At 38.0% G+C, this 23,000-nt stretch overlaps 1 protein-coding gene across 1 annotated transcript in view; it reads left to right on the forward strand.

Annotated features, from left to right (window-relative positions):
- The window catches only part of LOC128659746 (zinc finger protein 91-like), a 262,253-nt gene extending 244,287 nt beyond the window's left edge, over positions 1–17,966 (forward strand). Inside the window, exon 5 of the mRNA XM_053713326.1 lies at positions 14,402–17,966. Coding sequence (XP_053569301.1) covers positions 14,402–15,559 — 1,158 coding nt within the window. The 3' untranslated portion in view covers positions 15,560–17,966. The remainder of the gene's footprint in view (positions 1–14,401) is intronic.
- Positions 17,967–23,000: the final 5,034 nt, after the last annotated feature.

Consider the following 23,000-nt stretch of genomic DNA (forward strand, 5'->3'; position numbering starts at 1 on the left):
AAAGCTGAAGGACAACAAACTGTACTGGGTGTCCACGCTACTAGACCCCCGGTATAAGCATAAAGTGACTGAAATGTTACCGAATTCCCGCAAGTCGGAAAGGATGGAGCAGTTCAAAAATAAATTAAAAAGTATGCTTTACACAGCGTATAAGGGTGATGTCACAGCACAACGGGAATCTAACAGGGGAAGAGATGAAAGTAATCCTCCTCCTCCCACGACCACGTCGTCAGGACGCTTTCCAGATGTGTTGTTGATGGAGGACATGCGGACCTTTTTAACTCCTATGCATCGCCACAGCCCTTCGGGATCCAGCCTCAGAGAAAGACTCAACCGACAGGTAGCAGACTACCTTGCATTAACTGCGGATCTCGACACTCTGAGGAGCGATGGACCTCTTGACTACTGGGTATGCAGGCTTGACCTGTGGCCTGAGCTATCCCAATTTGCAATTGAAATTCGATTGTGCAAAAGTAAGTCATGGCAGATGGGGTCTTTCATTCTGTCGTGCCTGTTTAGGGTCGGGGACCCTCGTATAAAAAGGATGAAGGAGAACGACCTGTACTGGGTGTCCAAGCATCTTTTTCCATCTCCCGGTTCCTACAAATTATCTCCGGGTTCCTAAAATCGATGCCATACCTGTACTCGATTGTGCAAAAGGAAGTCATGGCATATGGGGTCTTTCATGCTGTTGTGCCTGTTGAGGGTCGGGGACCCTCGTATAAAAAGGCTGAAGGAGAACGACCTGTACTGGGTGTCCAAGGATCTTTTTCAATCTTCCGGTTCCTAAAATCCATGCCATATACACGTCCCCTGATAGGGGACACCGCAGTGGAAGGTACCCGGCCACAATTTCTTTGCACAAAAGGCAATCCCGGACCCCAACCTGTACTTGATTGTGCAAAAGGAAGTAACCTTACCAAGGGTCCCAGACCGCACGTCTTTGTAATTCTCTGTATGGGAAATTATCTATCTATCAAATCTATCTATTTATCTATCAAATCTAACTATCAATCGTATCTATCAAATGTATATTGCATCTTTTGATCGATGTAATTCGTATCTAAAAAAAGGTATATTGCATCTATTGATCTATGTAATTCGTATCTATCAAATATATATTGCATCTTTTGATCTATGTATCTATGTAATTCGTATCTATCAAATGTATATTGCATCTTTTGATCTATGTAATTTGTATCTATCAAATGTATATTGCATCTATTGATCTATGTAATTCGTATCTATCAAATGTATATTGCATCTTTTGATCTATGTAATTCGTATCTATCAAATGTATATTGCATCTATTGATCTATGTAAATCGTATCTATCAAATGTATATTGCATCTATTGATCGATGTAATTTGTATCTAAAAAAATGTATCTTGCATCTATTGATCGATGTAATTCGTATCTATCAAATGTATATTGCATCTATTGATCTATGTAATTCGTATCTATCAAATGTATATTGCATCTATTGATCTATGTAATTCGTATCTATCAAATGTATATTGCATCTTTTGATCTATGTAATTCGTATCTATCAAATGTATATTGCATCTATTGATCTATGTAATTCGTATCTATCAAATGTATATTGCATCTATTGATCTATGTAATCTATGTATCTATCTATCTATCAAATCTATCTATCTCATGGGCGGACTGTTTTGTGACAGCTACTTGTGTTTCGGGCAAATTTGAAGTAGGAGGGCCGAACAAGCATCTTTTTCCATCTTCCGGTTCCTAAAATCCCTGCCATATACACCTCCCCCGATAGGGGGAGTAACAGGTATTAAACTGCTAAGAATAGTACTACTTAACACACCATTCATATCTGGTGGCACAATAGAATGCACGCGCAGTGCCCCAAATTTGAAGCAGGAGGACCGACCAAGCATCTTTTTCCATCTCCCGGTTCCGAAAATCCATGCCATATACACGTCCCCTGGCGCTGCAACTGCCTCTGGGAACCTTACCATGGGTCCCAGACCGCACGTCTTGTAATTCTCTGTCAGGGAAATTATCTATCTATCTATCAAATCTATCTATTTATCTATCGAATCTATCTAACTATCAATCGTATCTATCAAATGTATATTGCATCTATTGATCTATGTAATTCGTATGTATCAAATGTATATTGCATCTATTGATCTATGTAATTCGTATCTATCAAATGTATATTGCATCTATTGATCTATGTAATCTATGTATCTATCTATCAAATCTATCTATCTTGTGGTTGTGCAAATGGACTGTTGCGGTTGTTTGCGGTGCGTTACACGGGGAGTTTGGTCTGTCACTGTGAAGCGGGCATAACCCTTACACTACCTGATCGATACAACATCATACCTGATGTTTTAAAGCACGTTATTCCAAACAATTTAGGAATGTTAGGCGATTTAGGCCCTTTATGGCTTAAAACCAGACTCTGCATCAACTATGTAATTTTCCGTTGGAGTTTTGCCATGGATCCCCCTCCGGCATGCCACAGTCCAGGTGTTAGTCCCCTTGAAACAACTTTTCCATCACTATTGTGGCCAGAAAGAGTCCCTGTGGGTTTTAAAGTTCGCATGCCTATTGAAGTCAATGGCGGTTCGCCAGGTTCGCGAACAATAGAGGAAGTTCGAGTCCGCCGTTCGCGAACCGAAATTTTTAGGTTCGCGACATCACTATACAGAACTCATAAGTAACAGAGTCAAAAATTCTAATAGTAAAACGTAACTTTTAATTAATAACACTTCTTAAAATGTTCGGGAAAGAAATTACATTAAAAACACAAGTAATACTTGGGTTGCTCGTTCTGGAAGTATATTAAATTACGTAATACACTGTATAGGAAAATAAAGTGAATGGATTGCAAGTGTTGGGTAGCTAGAAGGTTAATCTTGTATCAATATAATGATATTGGATCAGTATCAAATATTATGATTCTATTTTATATTAGGTTTGATACTGATATATACGTGCCTGTTTTTTATTTGATTGGGTACTGATATATAGGCAGATAGTGTTTTGGAGATGTATCAGTGTTATTTAACAATAAGCACTATGCAGCAAGATATAAAGTTTTAATATCAAACTGTCGTTTGTTAAACATCTGATAGTTGATAGTCATTTGTTAAAAATCAAATAGTAGTGTTTTTGTGCTCCAGCAAGGTATAGAGGTTAAATATAAAATTGTCGTTTGTTGAACATCTGATAATTGATAGTCCTTTGTTAAACATCAAATAGTAATGTTTTGGTGGCTATGCAAAATATATCACTGAGCTATTGATCGTTTGTTGATCATTAGTATATTGTGTAATTATTGATAAACGTTTGTTAGGCATCAGATTATCGTTTGTTAAATATCACATAGTTGGTCATCGTTTGTTAAACAACAGGCTATTTAGATAGCTGTAAATTGATTACCATAATGTTGTTGATCATAGATTAAACATTAATTGTATTCTTATGATATAGTGACAGTATGCTTGTTTGGTGTTTTATCAACAGCTTATAATCCACTGTCTTTGGTAGTATGGTATTGCACTTGATGATGGTTAATAGTATGCAAGCACACAGCTACCGTCGATATAGTAGTGCCTTATGTTTAGTTGAATAATTTTAATGTGCAAAGTTTGCCTTGTAATGTATAAATATATGATGTTCTATTTATATAAAAGGTAATAATGCTTTCTTCCAGTAGTAATTTGTCAACTGCAGTTTTTTTTTATTTCCAGTAATATAATATTGCACATTAACAATGTTATATGTGATTAAATAATTTTTGTATCCAAAATGATTGCCTGCTGTTTTTTTATATTATTACACTTTAGTTAGCTGTTATCTCATTCATCATTTTTAATGATTCATTTGTTAAATGCACAGTTTTCCCATTTGTAAGAAAGATATGTATGTATGAGTTTTAGCTAAGATTTTGGACCAACCGTTGATATTATAATTGCTTGTGGTTTTACCAAGAAATGGCCACAAAGTATTTACATTATTTAACTCAACCACCCATCCTTATAAAACAAATGACTATTAAGTTCAATATATTATTATATTGTCGTATAGTTGCCACTGCTGTTTGTTAAACTGCCACCGAAATGTGTTTTAAGATTTTGAATCCTAGAGATATTTACTTCGCATATTTATAAGATTTATAATACAAAAGTGTGGTAAGAATCTATTATCAATTACTGATTAAGTATAGTATCATAAATTAGCTGGTTCTATATTTATGTTTGCAACAAACGCTGTGATTAAGTATAGTATCATAAATTAGCTGGTTCTATATTTATGAATGCAACAAACGCTGTGATTAAGTATAGTATCATAAATTAGCTGGTTCTATATTTATGTTTGCAACAAACGCTGTGATTAAGTATAGTATCATAAATTAGCTGGTTCTATATTTATGTTTGCAACAAACGCTGTGATTAAGTATAGTATCGTAAGTCAGCCGGTTCTATATTTATGTTTGTAACAAACGCTGTGATTAAGTATAGTATCGTAAGTCAGCCGGTTCTATATTTATGTTTGTAACAAACGCTGTGATTAAGTATAGTATCGTAAGTCAGCTGGTTCTATATTTATGTTTGTAACAAACGCTGTGATTAAGTACAGTATCGTAAGTCAGCCGGTTCTATATTTATGTTTGCAACAAACGCTGTGATTAAGTACAGTATCGTAAGTCAGCTGGTTCTATATTTATGTTTGCAACAAACGCTGTGATTAAGTATAGTATCGTAAGTCAGCTGGTTCTATATTTGTTTGCAACAAACGCTGTGATTAAGTATAGTATCGTAAGTCAGCTGGTTCTATATTTATGTTTGTAACAAACGCTGTGATTAAGTATAGTATCGTAAGTCAGCCGGTTCTATATTTATGTTTGTAACAAACGCTATGATTAAATACAGTATCGTAAGTCAGCCAGTTCTATATTTATGTTTGCAACAAACGCTGTGATTAAGTACAGTATCGTAAGTCAGCTGGTTCTATATTTGTTTGCAACAAACGCTGTGATTAAGTATAGTATCGTAAGTCAGCTGGTTCTATATTTATGTTTGTAATAAACGCTGTGATTAAGTATAGTATCGTAAGTCAGCCGGTTCTATATTTATGTTTGTAACAAACGCTATGATTAAGTACAGTATCGTAAGTCAGCCAGTTCTATATTTATGTTTGCAACAAACGCTGTGATTAAGTACAGTATCGTAAGTCAGCTGGTTCTATATTTATGTTTGCAACAAACGCTGTGATTAAGTATAGTATCGTAAGTCAGCTGGTTCTATATTTGTTTGCAACAAACGCTGTGATTAAGTATAGTATCGTAAGTCAGCTGGTTCTATATTTATGTTTGTAACAAACGCTGTGATTAAGTATAGTATCGTAAGTCAGCCGGTTCTATATTTATGTTTGCAACAAACGCTGTGATTAAGTATAGTATCGTAAGTCAGCTGGTTCTATATTTGTTTGCAACAAACGCTGTGATTAAGTATAGTATCGTAAGTCAGCTGGTTCTATATTTATGTTTGTAACAAACGCTGTGATTAAGTATAGTATCGTAAGTCAGCCGGTTCTATATTTATGTTTGTAACAAACGCTATGATTAAGTACAGTATCGTAAGTCAGCCAGTTCTATATTTATGTTTGCAACAAACGCTGTGATTAAGTATAGTATCGTAAGTCAGCCGGTTCTATATTTATGTTTGCAACAAACGCTGTGATTAAGTACAGTATCGTAAGTCAGCCGGTTCTATATTTGTTTGCAACAAACGCTGTGATTAAGTATAGTATCGTAAGTCAGCCGGTTCTATATTTATGTTTGCAACAAACGCTGTGATTAAGTATAGTATCGTAAGTCAGCCGGTTCTATATTTATGTTTGCAACAAACGCTGTGATTAAGTATAGTATCGTAAGTCAGCCGGTTCTATATTTATGTTTGTAACAAACGCTGTGATTAAGTATAGTATCGTAAGTCAGCCGGTTCTTTGTTTTTTGCAGTAATCACTGTGCGGTAATTGTTCTGTGCATTTATTGTTGCTGGTTATTAAGCTACCGAGAGAGTGCTGCATCAGATATTAACACATTGAAGTATCTTTTTACCATTCTATAAGATTTATGATATGGCCCCTCTCATAAATAGATTTTCTACCATTATGTTGTATAGATCTGTGAAGATTCATAAACACCCAAAATGTTATTGTTTAATAAGATAGATAATCCCTTTATTTATCATTCTCCAGTTTTGCATAACCATCACTGTAATAGAAATATACTTTTTACCTCTGTAATTACCTTGTATCTAATCTTCTGCAGACTGCCTCCGTATTTTAGATCTTTTGACAAACTGGCATTTCAGGCAATTAGTGCTGACTCTTAAATAACTCCACATGCATGAGCACAATGTTATTTATATGAAACACATGAACTAACACCCTCTAGCTGTAAAAAATGTCATGCATTTAGATAAGAGGCAGCCTTCTAGGGCTTAGAAATTGGCATAGGAGCCTCCTAGGATTAGCGTTCAACTAAGATTACCAAGAGAACAAAGCAAATTTGATGATAAAAGTAAATTAGAAAGTTGTGTAAAATTGCATGCCCTATCTGAATCATGAAAGATTAATTTTGACTTTAATATCCCTTTAAGGGGCAATTATAACCCACACAGTGTTAATTGTACTAAATGCTTGTGCTGAATCAATAGCACATATGTAATAACCTAAACAGCTGATGTGTATTACATCAATTGTTATGTGTGCCTTTAATTATACCATATGTACAGTTAATCAGAACCATTATTTATTATTATCTGTCTAAACCATTTAATATACTTTTTACAGACACTGAGAGATATCAGGTATTGATGTAACTGGAGTGAATAAGGGAACCTTCTTCCTGAGCACAGACATTGGAGCCTGTTATCAGCATGAACTCATATGTGTTAGGTGAGTAAAATAGATATTATGCTGACTTTATTTACTGGAAAATAGAATAGATCACTCATTAAACAAATATAAACTATTATATTTATATCTGCATCTTTTGAGAACATTTGTGTCAGTGACTGTTATAAAGAAGGAGCAACTCCCATTGGGATAAGAAGGAGGGTAAAAAATACAACCCCCGCCCCTGTCCTTTTAGGCAGATCATGGCTAACTGCCTAACCTCACCTTCTGTGTACTCAGAACACCTGCAACTCCAACTTCCCCTGCCCTGACCTCACTCATGGAACACCCATAACTACACTTAAATGACTACCTTGTTCCCAGTGAGTGTTCCCCACCCCAGAACCGCCCCTGATTTGTGTGCTTAATTTCTCCTGTTAAGTGTGGTCAGTCCACGGGTCATCATTACTTGTGGGATATTAACTCCTCCCCAACAGGAAGTGCAAGAGGATCACCCAGCAGAGCTGCTATATAGCTCCTCCCCTCTACGTCACACCCAGTCATTCTCTTGCACCCAACTAATAGATAGGATGTGTGAGAGGACTGTGGTGATTATACTTAGTTTTTATAACTTCAATCAAAAGTTTGTTATTTTAAAACAGCACCGGAGTGTGTTGTTCCTTCTCAGGGAGAATTTGAAGAAGAATCTACCTGAGTTTTTGTATGATTTTAGCCGGAGTAGTTAAGATCATTTTGCTGTTCTCGGCCATCTGAGGAGTGAGGTAAACTTCAGATCAGGGGACAGCGGGCAGGTTCACCTGCAAAGAGGTATGTAGCAGCATATTATTTTCTGAGGAATGGAATTGACTGAGAAAATACCGCCAATACCTATATAATGTAAGTTCAGCCTTAAATGCAGTAGTAGCAACTGGTATCAGGCTGTCATGTATGTATATTTACACTTCAGTATTCTGGGGAATGGCACTTCACTGGGATAATACTGTATGCATAAAACTTTAGCCTATCTTGCAGTGAGAACGACTAGCAGCAGGCTTTCTAATGACAATTCATTTATTTGATGTTAAACGTTTTGCTGGCATGTTAAATCGTTTAATTTTCTGAGGTACTGGGTGAAAAATTGTTTTGGGCACTGTTTTTTCCACTTGGCGGTCATTTTATTTAATTTAAAACAGTTTACTGATCTCCCTCACTGTTGTGTGTGAGGGGGAGGGGCTTAATTTGGCGCTTTTGCTACGCATCAGAAATTCAGTCACAAGTCTGTTTTCTTTCCTGCATGATCCGGTTCGTCTCTACAGAGCTCAAGGGTCTTCAAAAATTATTTTGAGGGAGGTAATCACTCACAGCAGACCTGTGAGATTGTGCTTTGACTGTGATAAAAAACGTTATATTCTGTACATTTTTTCTGCTATTTAAGGGTTAGTTATCCATTGCTAATGGGGGCAATCCTTTGCTAAAATTGTGTTTTTACCGGAAAGAATTTGATTTTATAGTTCTCCGGTTTATTGTTACTCAACTGTCATAACTTTTTCTGTGCTTCTTAAAGGCACAGTACGTTTTTCATATTATTTGTAAATTGAATTGAAAAGTATTTCCAAGTTTGCTGGTTTAATTGCTAGTGTGTTAAACATGTCTGACTCAGAGGAATATCTCTGTGCTATATGTGCTAAAGCCAAAGTGGAGCCCAATAGAAATTTATGTACTAATTGCATTGATGCTACTTTAAATAAAAGTCAATCTGTACAAATTGAACAACATTCACCAAACAACGAGAGGAAAGTTATGCCGACTAACTCTCCTCACGTGTCAGTACCTGCATCTCCCGCTCGGGAGGTGCGTGATATTGTAACGCCGGGTACTTCAGGGCGGCCATTACAAATCACATTACAGGACATGGCTAATGTTATGACTGAAGTTTTGTCTAAATTACCAGAACTTAGAGGGAAGCGTGATCACTCTGGGGTGAGAACAGAGTGCGCTGATAATAATAGGGCCATGTCAGATACTGCGTCACAGTATGCAGAACATGAGGACGGAGAGCTTCAATCTGCAGGTGACGGTTCTGATCCCAATAGAGTGGATTCAGACATTTCTAATTTTAAGTTTAAGCTTGAAAACCTCCGCGTACTGCTAGGGGAGGTATTAGCGGCTCTGAATGATTGTAACACCGTTGCAATCCCAGAGAAATTATGTAGGCTGGATAGATACTATGCGGTACCGGCGAGTACTGACGTATTTCCTATACCTAAGAGGCTTACAGAGATAATTACTAAGGAGTGGGATAGGCCCGGTGTACCCTTTCCCCCCCCTCCTGTATTTAGAAAAATGTTTCCAATAGACGCCACCACACGGGACTTATGGCAGACGGTCCCTAAGGTGGAGGGAGCGGTTTCTACTCTGGCTAAGCGTACCACTATCCCGGTGGAGGATAGCTGTGCCTTTTCAGATCCAATGGATAAAAAATTAGAGGGTTACCTTAAGAAAATGTTTGTTCAACAAGGTTTTATATTGCAACCCCTTGCATGTATTGCGTCTGTCACGGCCGCGGCCGCTTTTTGGTCCGAGTCCCTGGAAGAGACTCTTGACTCAATAACTATAGATGAGATTTCAAACAAGCTTAAAACACTTAAGCTAGCTAATTCATTTGTTTCAGATGCCGTAGTACATTTAACTAAACTTACGGCTAAGAATTCCGGATTCACCATTCAGGCACGCAGAGCACTGTGGCTAAAATCCTGGTCAGCTGACGTTACTTCTAAATCTAAGTTACTTAACATACCTTTCAAAGGGCAGACCTTATTTGGGCCCGGTTTGAAAGAAATTATCGCTGACATTACAGGAGGTAAAGGCCATGCCCTGCCTCAAGACAGAGCCAAACCTAGGGCTAGACAGTCTAATTTTCGTTCCTTTCGTAATTTCAAGGCAGGAGCAGCATCAACTTCCTCTGCACCAAAACAGGAAGGAGCTGTTGCTCGCTACAGACAAGGCTGGAGACCTAACCAGTCCTGGAACAAGGGCAAGCAGGCCAGAAAACCTGCTGCTGCCCCTAAGACAGCATGAATTGAGGGCCCCCGATCCGGGAACGGATCTAGTGGGGGGCAGACTTTCTCTCTTCTCCCAGGCTTGGGCAAGAGATGTCCAGGATCCCTGGGCGTTAGAGATCATATCTCAGGGATATCTTCTGGACTTCAAATCCTCTCCCCCAAAAGGGAGATTTCATCTGTCAAGGTTGTCGACAAACCAAATAAAGAAAGAGGCGTTTCTACGCTGTGTACAAGATCTTTTACTAATGGGAGTGATCCATCCGGTTCCGCGGTCGGAACACGGACAGGGGTTTTACTCAAATCTGTTTGTGGTTCCCAAGAAAGAAGGAACCTTCAGACCAATTTTGGATTTAAAGATCCTAAACAAATTCCTAAGAGTTCCATCGTTCAAAATGGAAACTATTCGGACAATCCTACCCATGATCCAAAAGGGTCAGTACATGACCACAGTGGATTTAAAGGATGCTTACCTTCACATACCGATTCACAGAGATCATTACCGATATCTAAGGTTTGCCTTCCTAGACAGGCATTACCAGTTTGTAGCTCTTCCATTCGGATTGGCTACGGCTCCAAGAATCTTCACAAAGGTTCTGGGTGCTCTTCTGGCGGTACTAAGACCGCGAGGAATTTTGGTAGCTCCGTACCTAGACGACATTCTGATACAAGCTTCAAGCTTTCAAACTGCCAAGTCTCATACAGAGTTAGTACTGGCATTTCTAAGGTCGCATGGGTGGAAGGTGAACGAAAAGAAGAGTTCTCTCTTTCCACTCACAAGAGTTCCCTTCTTGGGGACTCTTATAGATTCTGTAGAAATGAAGATCTACCTGACAGAAGACAGGTTAACAAAGCTTCAAAATGCTTGCCGTGTCCTTCATTCCATTCAACACCCGTCAGTGGCTCAATGCATGGAGGTGATCGGCTTAATGGTAGCGGCAATGGACATAGTACCCTTTGCACGCCTACATCTCAGACCGCTGCAATTGTGCATGCTAAGTCAGTGGAATGGGGATTACTCAGATTTGTCCCCTACTCTGAATCTGGATCAAGAGACCAGAAATTCGCTTCTATGGTGGCTTTCTCGGCCACATCTGTCCAGGGGGATGCCATTCAGCAGGCCAGATTGGACAATTGTAACAACAGACGCCAGCCTACTAGGTTGGGGCGCTGTCTGGAATTCTCTGAAGGCTCAGGGATCATGGACTCAGGAGGAGAGTCTCCTGCCAATAAACATTCTGGAATTGAGAGCAGTTCTCAATGCCCTTCTGGCTTGGCCCCAGTTAACAACTCGGGGGTTCATCAGGTTTCAGTCGGACAACATCACGACTGTAGCTTACATCAACCATCAAGGAGGGACAAGAAGCTCCCTAGCGATGATGGAAGTATCAAAGATAATTCGCTGGGCAGAGTCTCACTCTTGCCACCTATCAGCAATCCACATCCCGGGGGTGGAGAACTGTGAGGCGGATTTCCTAAGTCGTCAGACTTTTCATCCGGGGGAGTGGGAACTTCATCCGGAGGTCTTTGCCCAAATACTTCGACGTTGGGGCAAACCAGAAATAGATCTCATGGCGTCTCGACAGAACGCCAAGCTTCCTTGTTACGGGTCCAGATCCAGGGATCCGGGAGCGGTCCTGGTAGATGCTTTGACAGCACCTTGGACCTTCGGGAGGGCTTATGTGTTTCCACCCTTCCCGATGCTTCCTCGATTGATTGCCAGGATCAAACAGGAGAGAGCATCGGTGATTCTAATAGCGCCTGCGTGGCCACGCAGGACCTGGTATGCAGATCTAGTGGACATGTCATCCTGTCCACCTTGGTCTCTGCCTCTGAGACAGGACCTTCTGATCCAGGGTCCCTTCAAACATCAAAATCTAATTTCTCTGAAGCTGACTGCCTGGAAATTGAACGCTTGATTTTATCAAAACGTGGATTTTCTGAGTCAGTAATTGATACCTTAATACAGGCTAGGAAGCCTGTTACCAGAAAGATTTACCATAAAATATGGCGTAAATACGTATATTGGTGCGAATCCAAAGGTTACTCTTGGAGTAAGGTTAGGATTCCTAGGATATTGTCTTTTCTACAAGAAGGTTTAGAAAAGGGTTTATCCGCTAGTTCCTTAAAGGGACAGATCTCAGCTCTGTCCATTCTTTTACACAAACGTCTGTCAGAAGTTCCAGACGTTCAGGCTTTTTGTCAGGCTTTGGCCAGGATTAAGCCTGTGTTTAAAACTGTTGCTCCGCCATGGAGTTTAAACTTAGTTCTTAACGTTTTACAGGGTGTTCCGTTTGAACCCCTTCATTCCATTGATATCAAATTGTTATCTTGGAAAGTTCTGTTTTTAATGGCTATTTCCTCGGCTCGAAGAGTCTCTGAGTTATCGGCCTTACATTGTGATTCTCCTTATCTGATTTTTCATTCAGACAAGGTAGTTCTGCGTACTAAACCTGGGTTCTTACCTAAGGTGGTCACTAACAGGAATATCAATCAAGAGATTGTTGTTCCATCTTTGTGTCCTAATCCTTCTTCGAAGAAGGAACGACTTCTACACAATCTGGATGTAGTTCGTGCCCTGAAATTTTATTTACAGGCAACTAAAGATTTTCGACAAACGTCTTCCCTGTTTGTCGTTTATTCTGGTCAGAGGAGAGGTCAAAAAGCTTCTGCTACCTCTCTCTCTTTTTGGCTTCGTAGCATAATACGTTTAGCTTATGAGACTGCTGGACAGCAGCCTCCTGAAAGAATTACAGCTCATTCTACTAGAGCTGTGGCTTCCACTTGGGCCTTTAAGAATGAGGCCTCTGTTGAACAGATTTGCAAGGCTGCAACTTGGTCTTCTCTTCATACTTTTTCCAAATTTTACAAATTTGACACTTTTGCTTCTTCGGAGGCTGTTTTTGGGAGAAAGGTTCTTCAGGCAGTGGTTCCTTCCGTATAAAGATCCTGCCTGTCCCTCCCGTCATCCGTGTACTTTAGCTTTGGTATTGGTATCCCACAAGTAATGATGACCCGTGGACTGACCACACTTAACAGGAGAAAACATAATTTATGCTTACCTGATAAATTCCTTTCTCCTGTAGTGTGGTCAGTCCACGGCCCGCCCTGTTTTTTATGGCAGGTCTAAATTTTTAAATTATACTCCAGTCACCACTGCACCCTTTAGCTTCTCCTTTCTCGTTGGTTCTCGGTCGAATGACTGGGTGTGACGTAGAGGGGAGGAGCTATATAGCAGCTCTGCTGGGTGATCCTCTTGCACTTCCTGTTGGGGAGGAGTTAATATCCCACAAGTAATGATGACCCGTGGACTGACCACACTACAGGAGAAAGGAATTTATCAGGTAAGCATAAATTATGTTTTTGCAGTAAATATTATTAAACTAATACAGTTTTTGGCTGTTTATATAAATTAAACAACCACAGCTGAAAGCTTTAAAGCATTGTAAAATTACTGCTTCTTACCCTCTCAAAACATCTCAAACTGATTATTAGTCTGTGATAATTAAGACATCATATTCTCACCCAACTTGTTAAGCATGAGCCGTGCAGGACTGTATGTGCAGTTGCTTGTTCAATGTTAAATGAGGATGGTGAATGCCACCTCTCTTGACCAGAATACAGATGTACTTGTTCCCTGGCTGAGAAAATTATGCAATATTCTTTGTGATCATTCTTTAATTTGTGATTTAAACGTAAATAAATTTAAACATAAACACAAAACAAAAGACATTTTGTTGCATATAAAAGAATATGATTTTTTATTAAGATGGATTATTTTATAAAGAATAAATATTATTTGTCTTTATTTCATTTATTTTTATGTAGACAAACACGTGAAAAATTAATCTGCATTCTTCACTACAGGAAGCATCAGAATGATACCACAGGCTCCAACATTTTTAGACACTAATGACTATTCACAAACATTTGGGAAATCACAGCAGATATTTAAAGAAGTTGATGAATTGTCAGGAACTGGGCAGCAATCATTATGTACCGAGAGTAATTTAGTCATCAAACAAGAGGACAAGACTTATGCCTTATCTAGTGAAATGATTATCCCAGAGGATAAACCACAAACATTTACCAAGCTTTCAACATTTTTTAAAGAAGAGAAAAGTCTACAGTCTAACCAAATGATTCATACAAAGGAGAAACCTTTCAAATGTACAGAATGTGAGAAAAGCTTTAGATGGAAGTCTCGTCTCCTAGAACACCACAAAATTCACACAGGTGATAAGCCAAACACATATCCTGAGTGTGGAAAAGGTATTACACAAATGACAAAACTTATAGCTGATAAAAGGACCCACACAGGGGAGAAACCATTTAGCTGTACAGAGTTTGAAAAAAGTTTTACAGAAAAGAGTAGTCTGAAAAAACATGAAAAGAATCACACAGGAGAAAAGATTTTCACTTGTACAAAGTGTGGAAATAGTTTTACACAAAAGAGTGATCTGAAAAAGCATGAAAATATTCACACGGGAGAAAAGCCTTTCACATGTACAAAGTGTGGAGAATGTTTTACTGAAAAGAGTCATCTGAAAAAACATGAAAGGAGTCACACAGGAGAAAAACCTTTCACATGTACAGAGTGTGGAAAAAGTTTTACATATATGAGTAAACTGAAAACTCATGAAAGGAGTCACACAGGGAAAAAGCCTTTCACATGTACAGAGTGTGGAATTTTTTTTACAGAAAAGAGTAATCTGAAAACTCATGAGAGGATTCACACAGGAGAAAAGCCTTTCACGTGTACAGAGTGTGGAAAATGTTTTACATTTATGAGTAATCTGAAAACTCATGAAAGGAGTCACACAGGAGAAAAGCCTTTCATATGTACAGAGTGTGGAAATAGTTTTACATATATAACTAATCTGAAATCTCATGAAATGATTCACACAGGAGAAAAGCCTTTCACATGTACAGAGTGTGGCAAAAGTTTTACACAAAGAAGTAGTCTGAAATATCATGAAAGGATTCACACAGGAGAAAAGCCTTTCAAATGTACAGAATGTGGCAAAAGTTTTACACAAATAAGTAGTCTGAAAACTCATGAAAGTATTCACACAGGAGAAAAGCCTTTCACATGTACAGAATGTGGAAAAAGTTTTACAGATATGAGTTATCTAAAAACTCATGAAAGGATTCACACAGGAGAAAAGCCTTTCACATGTTCAGAGTGTGGAAAAAGTTTTACTGAAAGGAGTAATCTGAAAAAACATAAAAGGATTCACACAGGAGAAAAGCCTTTCACATGTACAGAGTGTGGAAATAGTTTTACACAAAAGAGTGATCTGAAAAAGCATAAAAGGATTCACACAGGAGAAAAGCCTTTCACATGTACAGAGTGTGGAAAAAGTTTTACACAAATAACTAGTCTGAAGTATCATGAAAGGAGTCACACAGGAGAAAAGCCTTTCAAATGTACTGAGTGTGGAAAATGTTTTACACAAATAAGTAGTCTGAAATATCATGAAAGGAATCACACAGGAGAAAAGCCGTTCACATGTACAGAGTGTGGAAAATGTTTTGCATATATGAGTAATCTCAAATCTCATGAAAGGAGTCACACAGGAGAAAAGCCGTTCACATGTACAGAGCAGTGATGTGCAGTGAGGTCAGAGGTGGGTGAGGCACTGGCATGATACGCCCAAGAAACACACGCGCATTGTCAAGGTATATGTGAGGTTAATAAATATATATTTTAATCATATATTTCAAGATTAATAAATCTGTATCTTTGATCAGATATTTCACTGATCAGTAGAAAATAACTCATTGCATTCAGAAGAACTGACTTCAGACAGGTTTAGTTCTCCCCCACTTCTTCAATTGCACAGGAGACTCATAGAGATTACTTTGAAGGAGACATTCCTGGCTAAAATGAGAACAATAGAACATTTGTTTTAATTAAAATATAACACAGTTTCAGAAACCATCTGTATGATTGCCTGGGAACCAATGTTAAATGACAGCATTCTGATACCTAGAACAGGATACATGCCCATATATGGGTTTCCTACAAGGGAGATGCCGATCCGTCTGAAGAGATGTGAAAGATGCAAACATTCTTCAAAAGGGACTGATAATTAGCACAGATTTGTTTGAGTGGCTCATGCTGTGTGGTTACTAACCCTGGAATATACAAGATGTGGTGAATAAGAGACATTGTGTCTAGGGGAGGACAGCATACAGTGAAGGCACATGGCTTACATTATGATTTCAAAACAACTGTATATATTTTAATGGATATGAGATATATATATATATATGTATGTGTGTGTGTGTATATATATATATATATATATGTATATTTTGAAAGCATGAATATCTTAACCTCTGTTTTTAAGAATATAAATATTTGTGGACCTGGAAAGAAATAATTAATGACACTTATTTTTATTTCAGATCTATTCAGACAAGATTCAGATATCCAGGAAGAAATGCACAGAAATATGAAACATGCTGTATATGCATGAATACCATATTAGATGTATAAATCATACTAATCATACTAGAACCCATATAGTAAAATCATACGACGAACTAAAAGAGGAGTATCAGTTAAAGAATACAGATTTCTTTGCTTACCTACAAGTTAGGCATTTTCACAACGAGTTACAAGCTAATTACGGCGATGATTGGTCATTAGGAGGGTTAGACGATATTATTAAGGGACTTGCACAAAAGAAATATGCAATTAGTTTGATCTATAATTTTATAATGAATTATAAAATAGACACACATTTACAGTCCCTCCAAGGGAAATGGAGGAAATTGCGGGTTACAGTGACAAAGGAAGAACTAGTAGATAGTCTACACACTGTAATCAGGACTACCAAGGTTACTACCTGGAGAGAATCACACTTTAAAGTAATTAATCAATTGTATATTACACCGAGTAAAATAGCAAGATGGTATAGGAATATGGATATAGTATGCTATAAATGTGGAGCTAAAGAAGCAGATCTAGAGCATTGCCTTTATTTATGTCCAAAAGTTCAACAGTTTTGGCAGCAAGTACAATACTGGCTAAATAAATGGTTAAACCCAAAAGTGCAAATAAACAGTAAAATGGTTATGTTTTTATATCAGATGACAGATTGGCGAGAGAATGCAAGTCTTATTAACACAGCAATTCTACAAGGTAGAGTACTGATTCTAGGAAAGTGGAAAGATTCAAAAGTTCCCAGTATTAAACAATTTGTGAAGGGGATGCAAAATCAGATAATCTTGGAACAATATGACATTCAATCTGGTGCTAAGAAACATATAAAAAGGTTTTTTTACAAATGGCTGAGTATAATAGAAGCTGAGTCGATAGATGTTCAACTTCAAATTATTAAACCTTTAATTAAATCAAAGATAGTGAAAAATATGATCTATAAGGGAGAATTACCGAGTTCCTGGAGCAATAGGCCGTAGAACGCTAGCCTCCCCCCTTTCCTTCTAGTTACTTATCTGCTTTCCACGCCCTCCTACTTCTACTCCCTCCCCCTCTGAGCGCATTAGACGTTAAGCCCTACAAGTTTTGGTATCAGTACCCTCCCGGGTTGAGTTTTGAATGGTCGATATGGTACCCTTCCTCTGTTCATAGGGAACTTATTTACCTTCAGCTGCGTTGCTGTTTCAACGAAATGTGACCTATGGTTTTCGCTGATTGTTATGATTATTCGTATAATCTCAGCAGATGTTTATGTTTGAGTTATGTTTTTTTTTTCTTTTTCTTTTTCTATTAATATATGTTGTGGTAATTGATGAGGCCAAGTAAAGAGGGCCTCCAGAGAAAGACGTACATTTTGTTTATGGTAGGGGGCAAAGGAAGCATATATATTTTCTTTTTATATAAGAAGCTGTATTCACATCTGCTTTGAGAAAATGATTTTTGACCCCCCGATGCAGTTGATGTACTGGATGTATTTGAATGTACTTAAATCTACTTAAATGCATTTCAATTTATGTATACTTATGAAAATATATAAATCAATAAAAAGATACTTAAAAAAAAAAAAATCATACTAATCTGTAACTGTTAGCATTATAAATTGATAATATAATATAATGGAGTTTGATCTAGAAATGATCAGAAAATTCATAAAACCTTACCCTATCTGAAACAAATATGAATAATTGCTATAGAAAGTTATGGTCTGATTAAATAATCATTTTATAAAAATAATTAAGTTGTTTAAAAATGTTCAGAAATGGTATTTCTACATGTATTGCTATGTCTGTTTGTAATGCTGCCACCCGGTGTTGCCATGAGAGAACTACAGCCAGAAAGCCTTTTGGCTGTTAAAAATAAGATATTCCAATTATCCAATTACAAGGGACAAGGCTCCGTGGGCGTTTCCATAACAACAATGTATACTAAACCAATTATCCAATGACAAGGGACAAGCAAAAAGGGCGTGAACGAAACAGGTCATCTATGATTAAATATAATGGGAGTAGTGAATGCACAAGGGACAGTTGTCTGCAACTTGCTGAAACTAGTGATCTGATTTTGGCTGCGATATACCTGGGAAAATTTCACTAAGCAAGGAGCTAAAAACTTAACCTTGATTTATGCAAAAACCTTCCCTTGAATGAGATGACCTAAAGACCTCTACGGATTGGTTCAAAATTGGTGAAGTATATTGTTTTCAAAACTTGAAACAAAAAGGGAACTGGTGAGAGCATAGTCAATTTGTATTTAATAGATTTAGAGAACAGTCTGCATTTTACTAGCATTTCACAGCCTATATATATTGTTTAAATCTGTGTCTGATTGGCTAAGTAACTCATCTGTGCAAGTTCTGATACTGTAAATTAATATTGTATTAGGATAAATTGCAGTTAAATAGCAGAATATATATATTATCCTATTGTTTAAGAGCACAGTTTAGAATTGTATTGCTTGGATGTTAAAGGCTATTTATAAATAAGGTTGGTTTAAAAGATAAGCGTGTATGAACTTTGCATAGCATATTTAAATAGTTTTCAAGCGCATATAATATTATTTCATATTCCTTTTATTGCAAATATATTTAAAAAATGTTCATGGATATTAACTAAATACAAGAGTTCAGGTATTTATATTAATTTTATTTGTTGTCTTAGTAGAAGTATATTGATTGTGGGTTCAGTCTAAAGGAAGATTGTTAAATATATTCCCTGCCATATACTCACACATTGTTTGGAGAATACTGCTAAGATTTTCATAAATATACTGACAACATATATATACATATCACTAAATTACTGGCACCAACAAGTATTTAGCACCTGAAAAGAGTTAGTTATTTCAACCTCTAGCACAGAACACAAGTACTGGACAGAGACTACAGGAAGACACACACACACACACACACACACACACAAACAGGCATACCCACCCTCACAGACAGACCCACCCACACAGACAGACTGACCCACACAAACACACACACACACTGAACCTCACAGACCCACACACACAAACAGACCCACACACACACTGAGCCTCACAGACCCCCACACACACAGACAGACCCACACAGTCAGCTCTGTTTAAACCCAGCATCAAAGCAGCCAATGACCCATTAATTTCTTAGCACCTACAACCTCATTCAATACATTGATTTGGGGATTGCTAAAATAATATTTATAAGAAGTGTACATCCTAATAGTAAATACATATATGGCTTATATCAAATATGAGGATAACAGGAAGTGATAACTGCTATTATCATACATAGATCATAATACTGGAAATGTAAAAAAAAATATAAACTTATATGAATATGGAAAAGCTGAAATCAAATCCTATATCCACCGTCCTTACCACATACTCCTTTGGAGTCACTAAGACTATAGAAATCTGTTCACTAAAACTTATTTGACTCTCCACTCATAAATCACATATAATCAATAAAAATATGGAGCAGTTTATTTTTTATGTCAATTTAAAAGAAGATACTTGAAAAGACTTTCCAATTAAAGAGCTGCAAGATGTGCAAAAGCTAAGTGGTTAAAGGGATATAGAAATTAATATGAAGGCCATTTAAAATTGTATTTGGAAATATTTCTGCATTATTCATGCATTGGCAAAAATGGTTGCTAGAAAAAAAGATCACAGGTTTTGCAATTACTTGTTTTGTGCACAAGGAAGCCTTACAGAGAATATGCTATTATTAGCCTAATAGCATATTCTCTGTAAGGCTTCCTTGTGCACAAAACAAGTAATTGCAAAACCTGTGATCTTTCCTTGTGCACAAAACAAGTAATTGCAAAACCTGTGTGTCCGGTCCACGGCGTCATCCATAACTTGTGGGAATATTCTCTTCCCCAACAGGAAATGGCAAAGAGCACAGCAAAAGCTGTCCATATAGTCCCTCCCAGGCTCCGCCCCCCCAGTCATTCGACCGTTAGGAGAAAAAAAGGAGAAACTATAGGGTGCCGTGGTGACTGTAGTGTATAGAGAAAGACATTTTTCAAACCTGATTAAAAAACCAGGGCGGGCCGTGGACCGGACACACCGTTGGAGAAAGTAATTTATCAGGTAAGCATAAATTCTGTTTTCTCCAACATTGGTGTGTCCGGTCCACGGCGTCATCCATAACTTGTGGGAACCAATACCAAAGCTTTAGGACACAGATGAAGGGAGGGAGCAAATCAGGTTACCTAAACAGAAGGCACCACGGCTTGCAAAACCTTTCTCCCAAAAATAGCCTCCGAAGAAGCAAAAGTATTAAATTTGTAGAATTTGGCAAAAGTGTGCAGAGAAGACCAGGTCGCTGCCTTACATATCTGATCAACATAAGCCTCGTTCTTAAAGGCCCATGTGGAAGCCACAGCCCTAGTAGAGTGAGCTGTGATTCGTTCAGGAGGCTGCCGTCCGGCAGTCTCATAAGCCAATCGGATGATGCTTTTCAGCCAGAAAGAAAGAGAGGTAGCAGTAGCTTTTTGTCCTCTCCTCTTACCAGAATAAACGACAAACAAAGAAGAAGTTTGTCTGAAATCCTTTGTTGCTTCTAAATAGAACTTTAAAGCACGGACTACATCTAAATTGTGTAACAAACGTTCCTTCTTTGAAACTGGATTAGCCTAATAGCATATTCTCTGTAAGGCTTCCTTGTGCAAAAAACAAGTAATTGCAAAACCTGTGATCTTTTTTTCTAGCAACCATTTTTGCCAATGCATGAATAATGCAGAAATATTTCCAAATACAATTTTAAACGGCCTTCATATTAATTTCTATATCCCTTTAACCACTTAGCTTTTGCACATCTTGCAGCTCTTTAATTGGAAAGTCTTTTCAAGTATCTTCTTTTAAATTGACATAAAAAATAAACTGCTCCATATTTCTCCAACATTGGTGTGTCCGGTCCACGGCGTCATCCATAACTTGTGGGAATATTCTCTTCCCCAACAGGAAATGGCAAAGAGCACAGCAAAAGCTGTCCATATAGTCCCTCCCAGGCTCCGCCCCCCCAGTCATTCTCTTTGCCGCTCTGAACAAGTAGCATCTCCACGGAGATGGTAAAGAGTATGTGGTGTTTAGTTATAGTTTTTTATTCTTCTATCAAGAGTTTGTTATTATAAAATAGTGCTGGTATGTACTATTTACTCTGAAACAGAAAGAGATGAAGAGTTCTGTTTATAAGAGGAGTATGATTTTAGCAGCAGTAACTAAAATCGATTGCTGTTCCCACACAGGACTGTTGAGCTGAGAGAACTTCAGTTGGGGGGAACAGTTTGCAGACTTTTCTGCTCAAGGTATGACTAGCCATTTTTCTAACAAGACTGTGTAATGTTGGAGGGCTGTAATTTTTCCCTCATGGGGATCGGTAAGCCATTTTCTTAGTCTCAAACAGAATAAAGGGCTTATTATGGACTATAAACTGGTAGACACTTTTATGGGCTAAATCGATTGCTTTATTTAGGTATTATTTGCAGTTTGAAGTTGAATTTCACACTTTTATAACTTTGGGGAACGTTTTTAACGTCAGGCACTGGTTAAGACACCTTCCCAGTCAGGAAGGGCCTTTCTCTGTAGTAGGCAGAGCCTCATTTTCATGCCATTACTGCGCAGTTACTTTTGAGAACAGTACATGCAGCTGCATGTGTGAGGGTCTGGAATTCTCTGAAAAAGTTCCTAGAAGGCTTCATTTGGTATCGTATACCCCCCTGGGATTGGTGAAGTCGCAGCAAAGGCTGTGGCTGGGACTGTAAAGGGGTTAAAAGTGTAAACGGCTCCGGTTTCCACATTTAAGGGTTAACAGCTTGAAATTTGGGGTGCAATACTTTGAATGCATTAAGACACTGTGGTGAAAATTTGGTAAAGATTGGATAATTCCTTCATAGTTTTTCACATATTCAGTAATAAAGTGTGCCCTGTTTAACATTTAAAGAGACAGTAACGTTTTTGTTTTAAAACGGTTTTTGTGCTTTATTTAACCAGTTTATGCCTGTTTAACATGTCTGTGCCTTCAGATAGTTCATGTTCTGTATGTATGGAAGCCAATGTGGTTCCCCCTTCAAACATGTGTGATAATTGTGCCATAGCGTCCAAACAAAGTAAGGACAGTACTGTCACAGATAGTAAAGTTGCCCAGGATGATTCCTCAGATGAAGGAAGTAGACATAGTTCTACATCATCTCCTTCTGTGTCTATACCAGTTACGTCCGCGCAGACGACCCCTAGTACTTCTAGCGCGCCAATGCTTGTTACTATGCAACAATTGACGGCAGTAATGGATAACTCCATAGCTAATATTTTATCCAAAATGCCAGCATTTCAGAGAAAGCGCGATTGCTCTGTTTTAAACACTGTAGAGCAGGAGGACGCTGATGATAATTTTTCTGTCATACCCTCACACCAATCTGAAGTGGCAGTGAGGGAGGGTTTGTCAGATGGGGAAATTTCTGAAGGAAGAATTTCTCAGCAGGCAGAACCTGATTTTGTGACATTTAAATTTAAATTAGAGCATCTCCGCGCATTACTTAAGGAGGTGCTATCTACTCTGGATGATTGTGACAATCTGGTCATCCCAGAAAAATTGTGCAAGATCGACAAGTTCCTTG

Source organism: Bombina bombina, chromosome 5, assembly GCF_027579735.1.
Source record: "Bombina bombina isolate aBomBom1 chromosome 5, aBomBom1.pri, whole genome shotgun sequence".
NCBI classification, from domain to species: domain Eukaryota; kingdom Metazoa; phylum Chordata; class Amphibia; order Anura; family Bombinatoridae; genus Bombina; species Bombina bombina.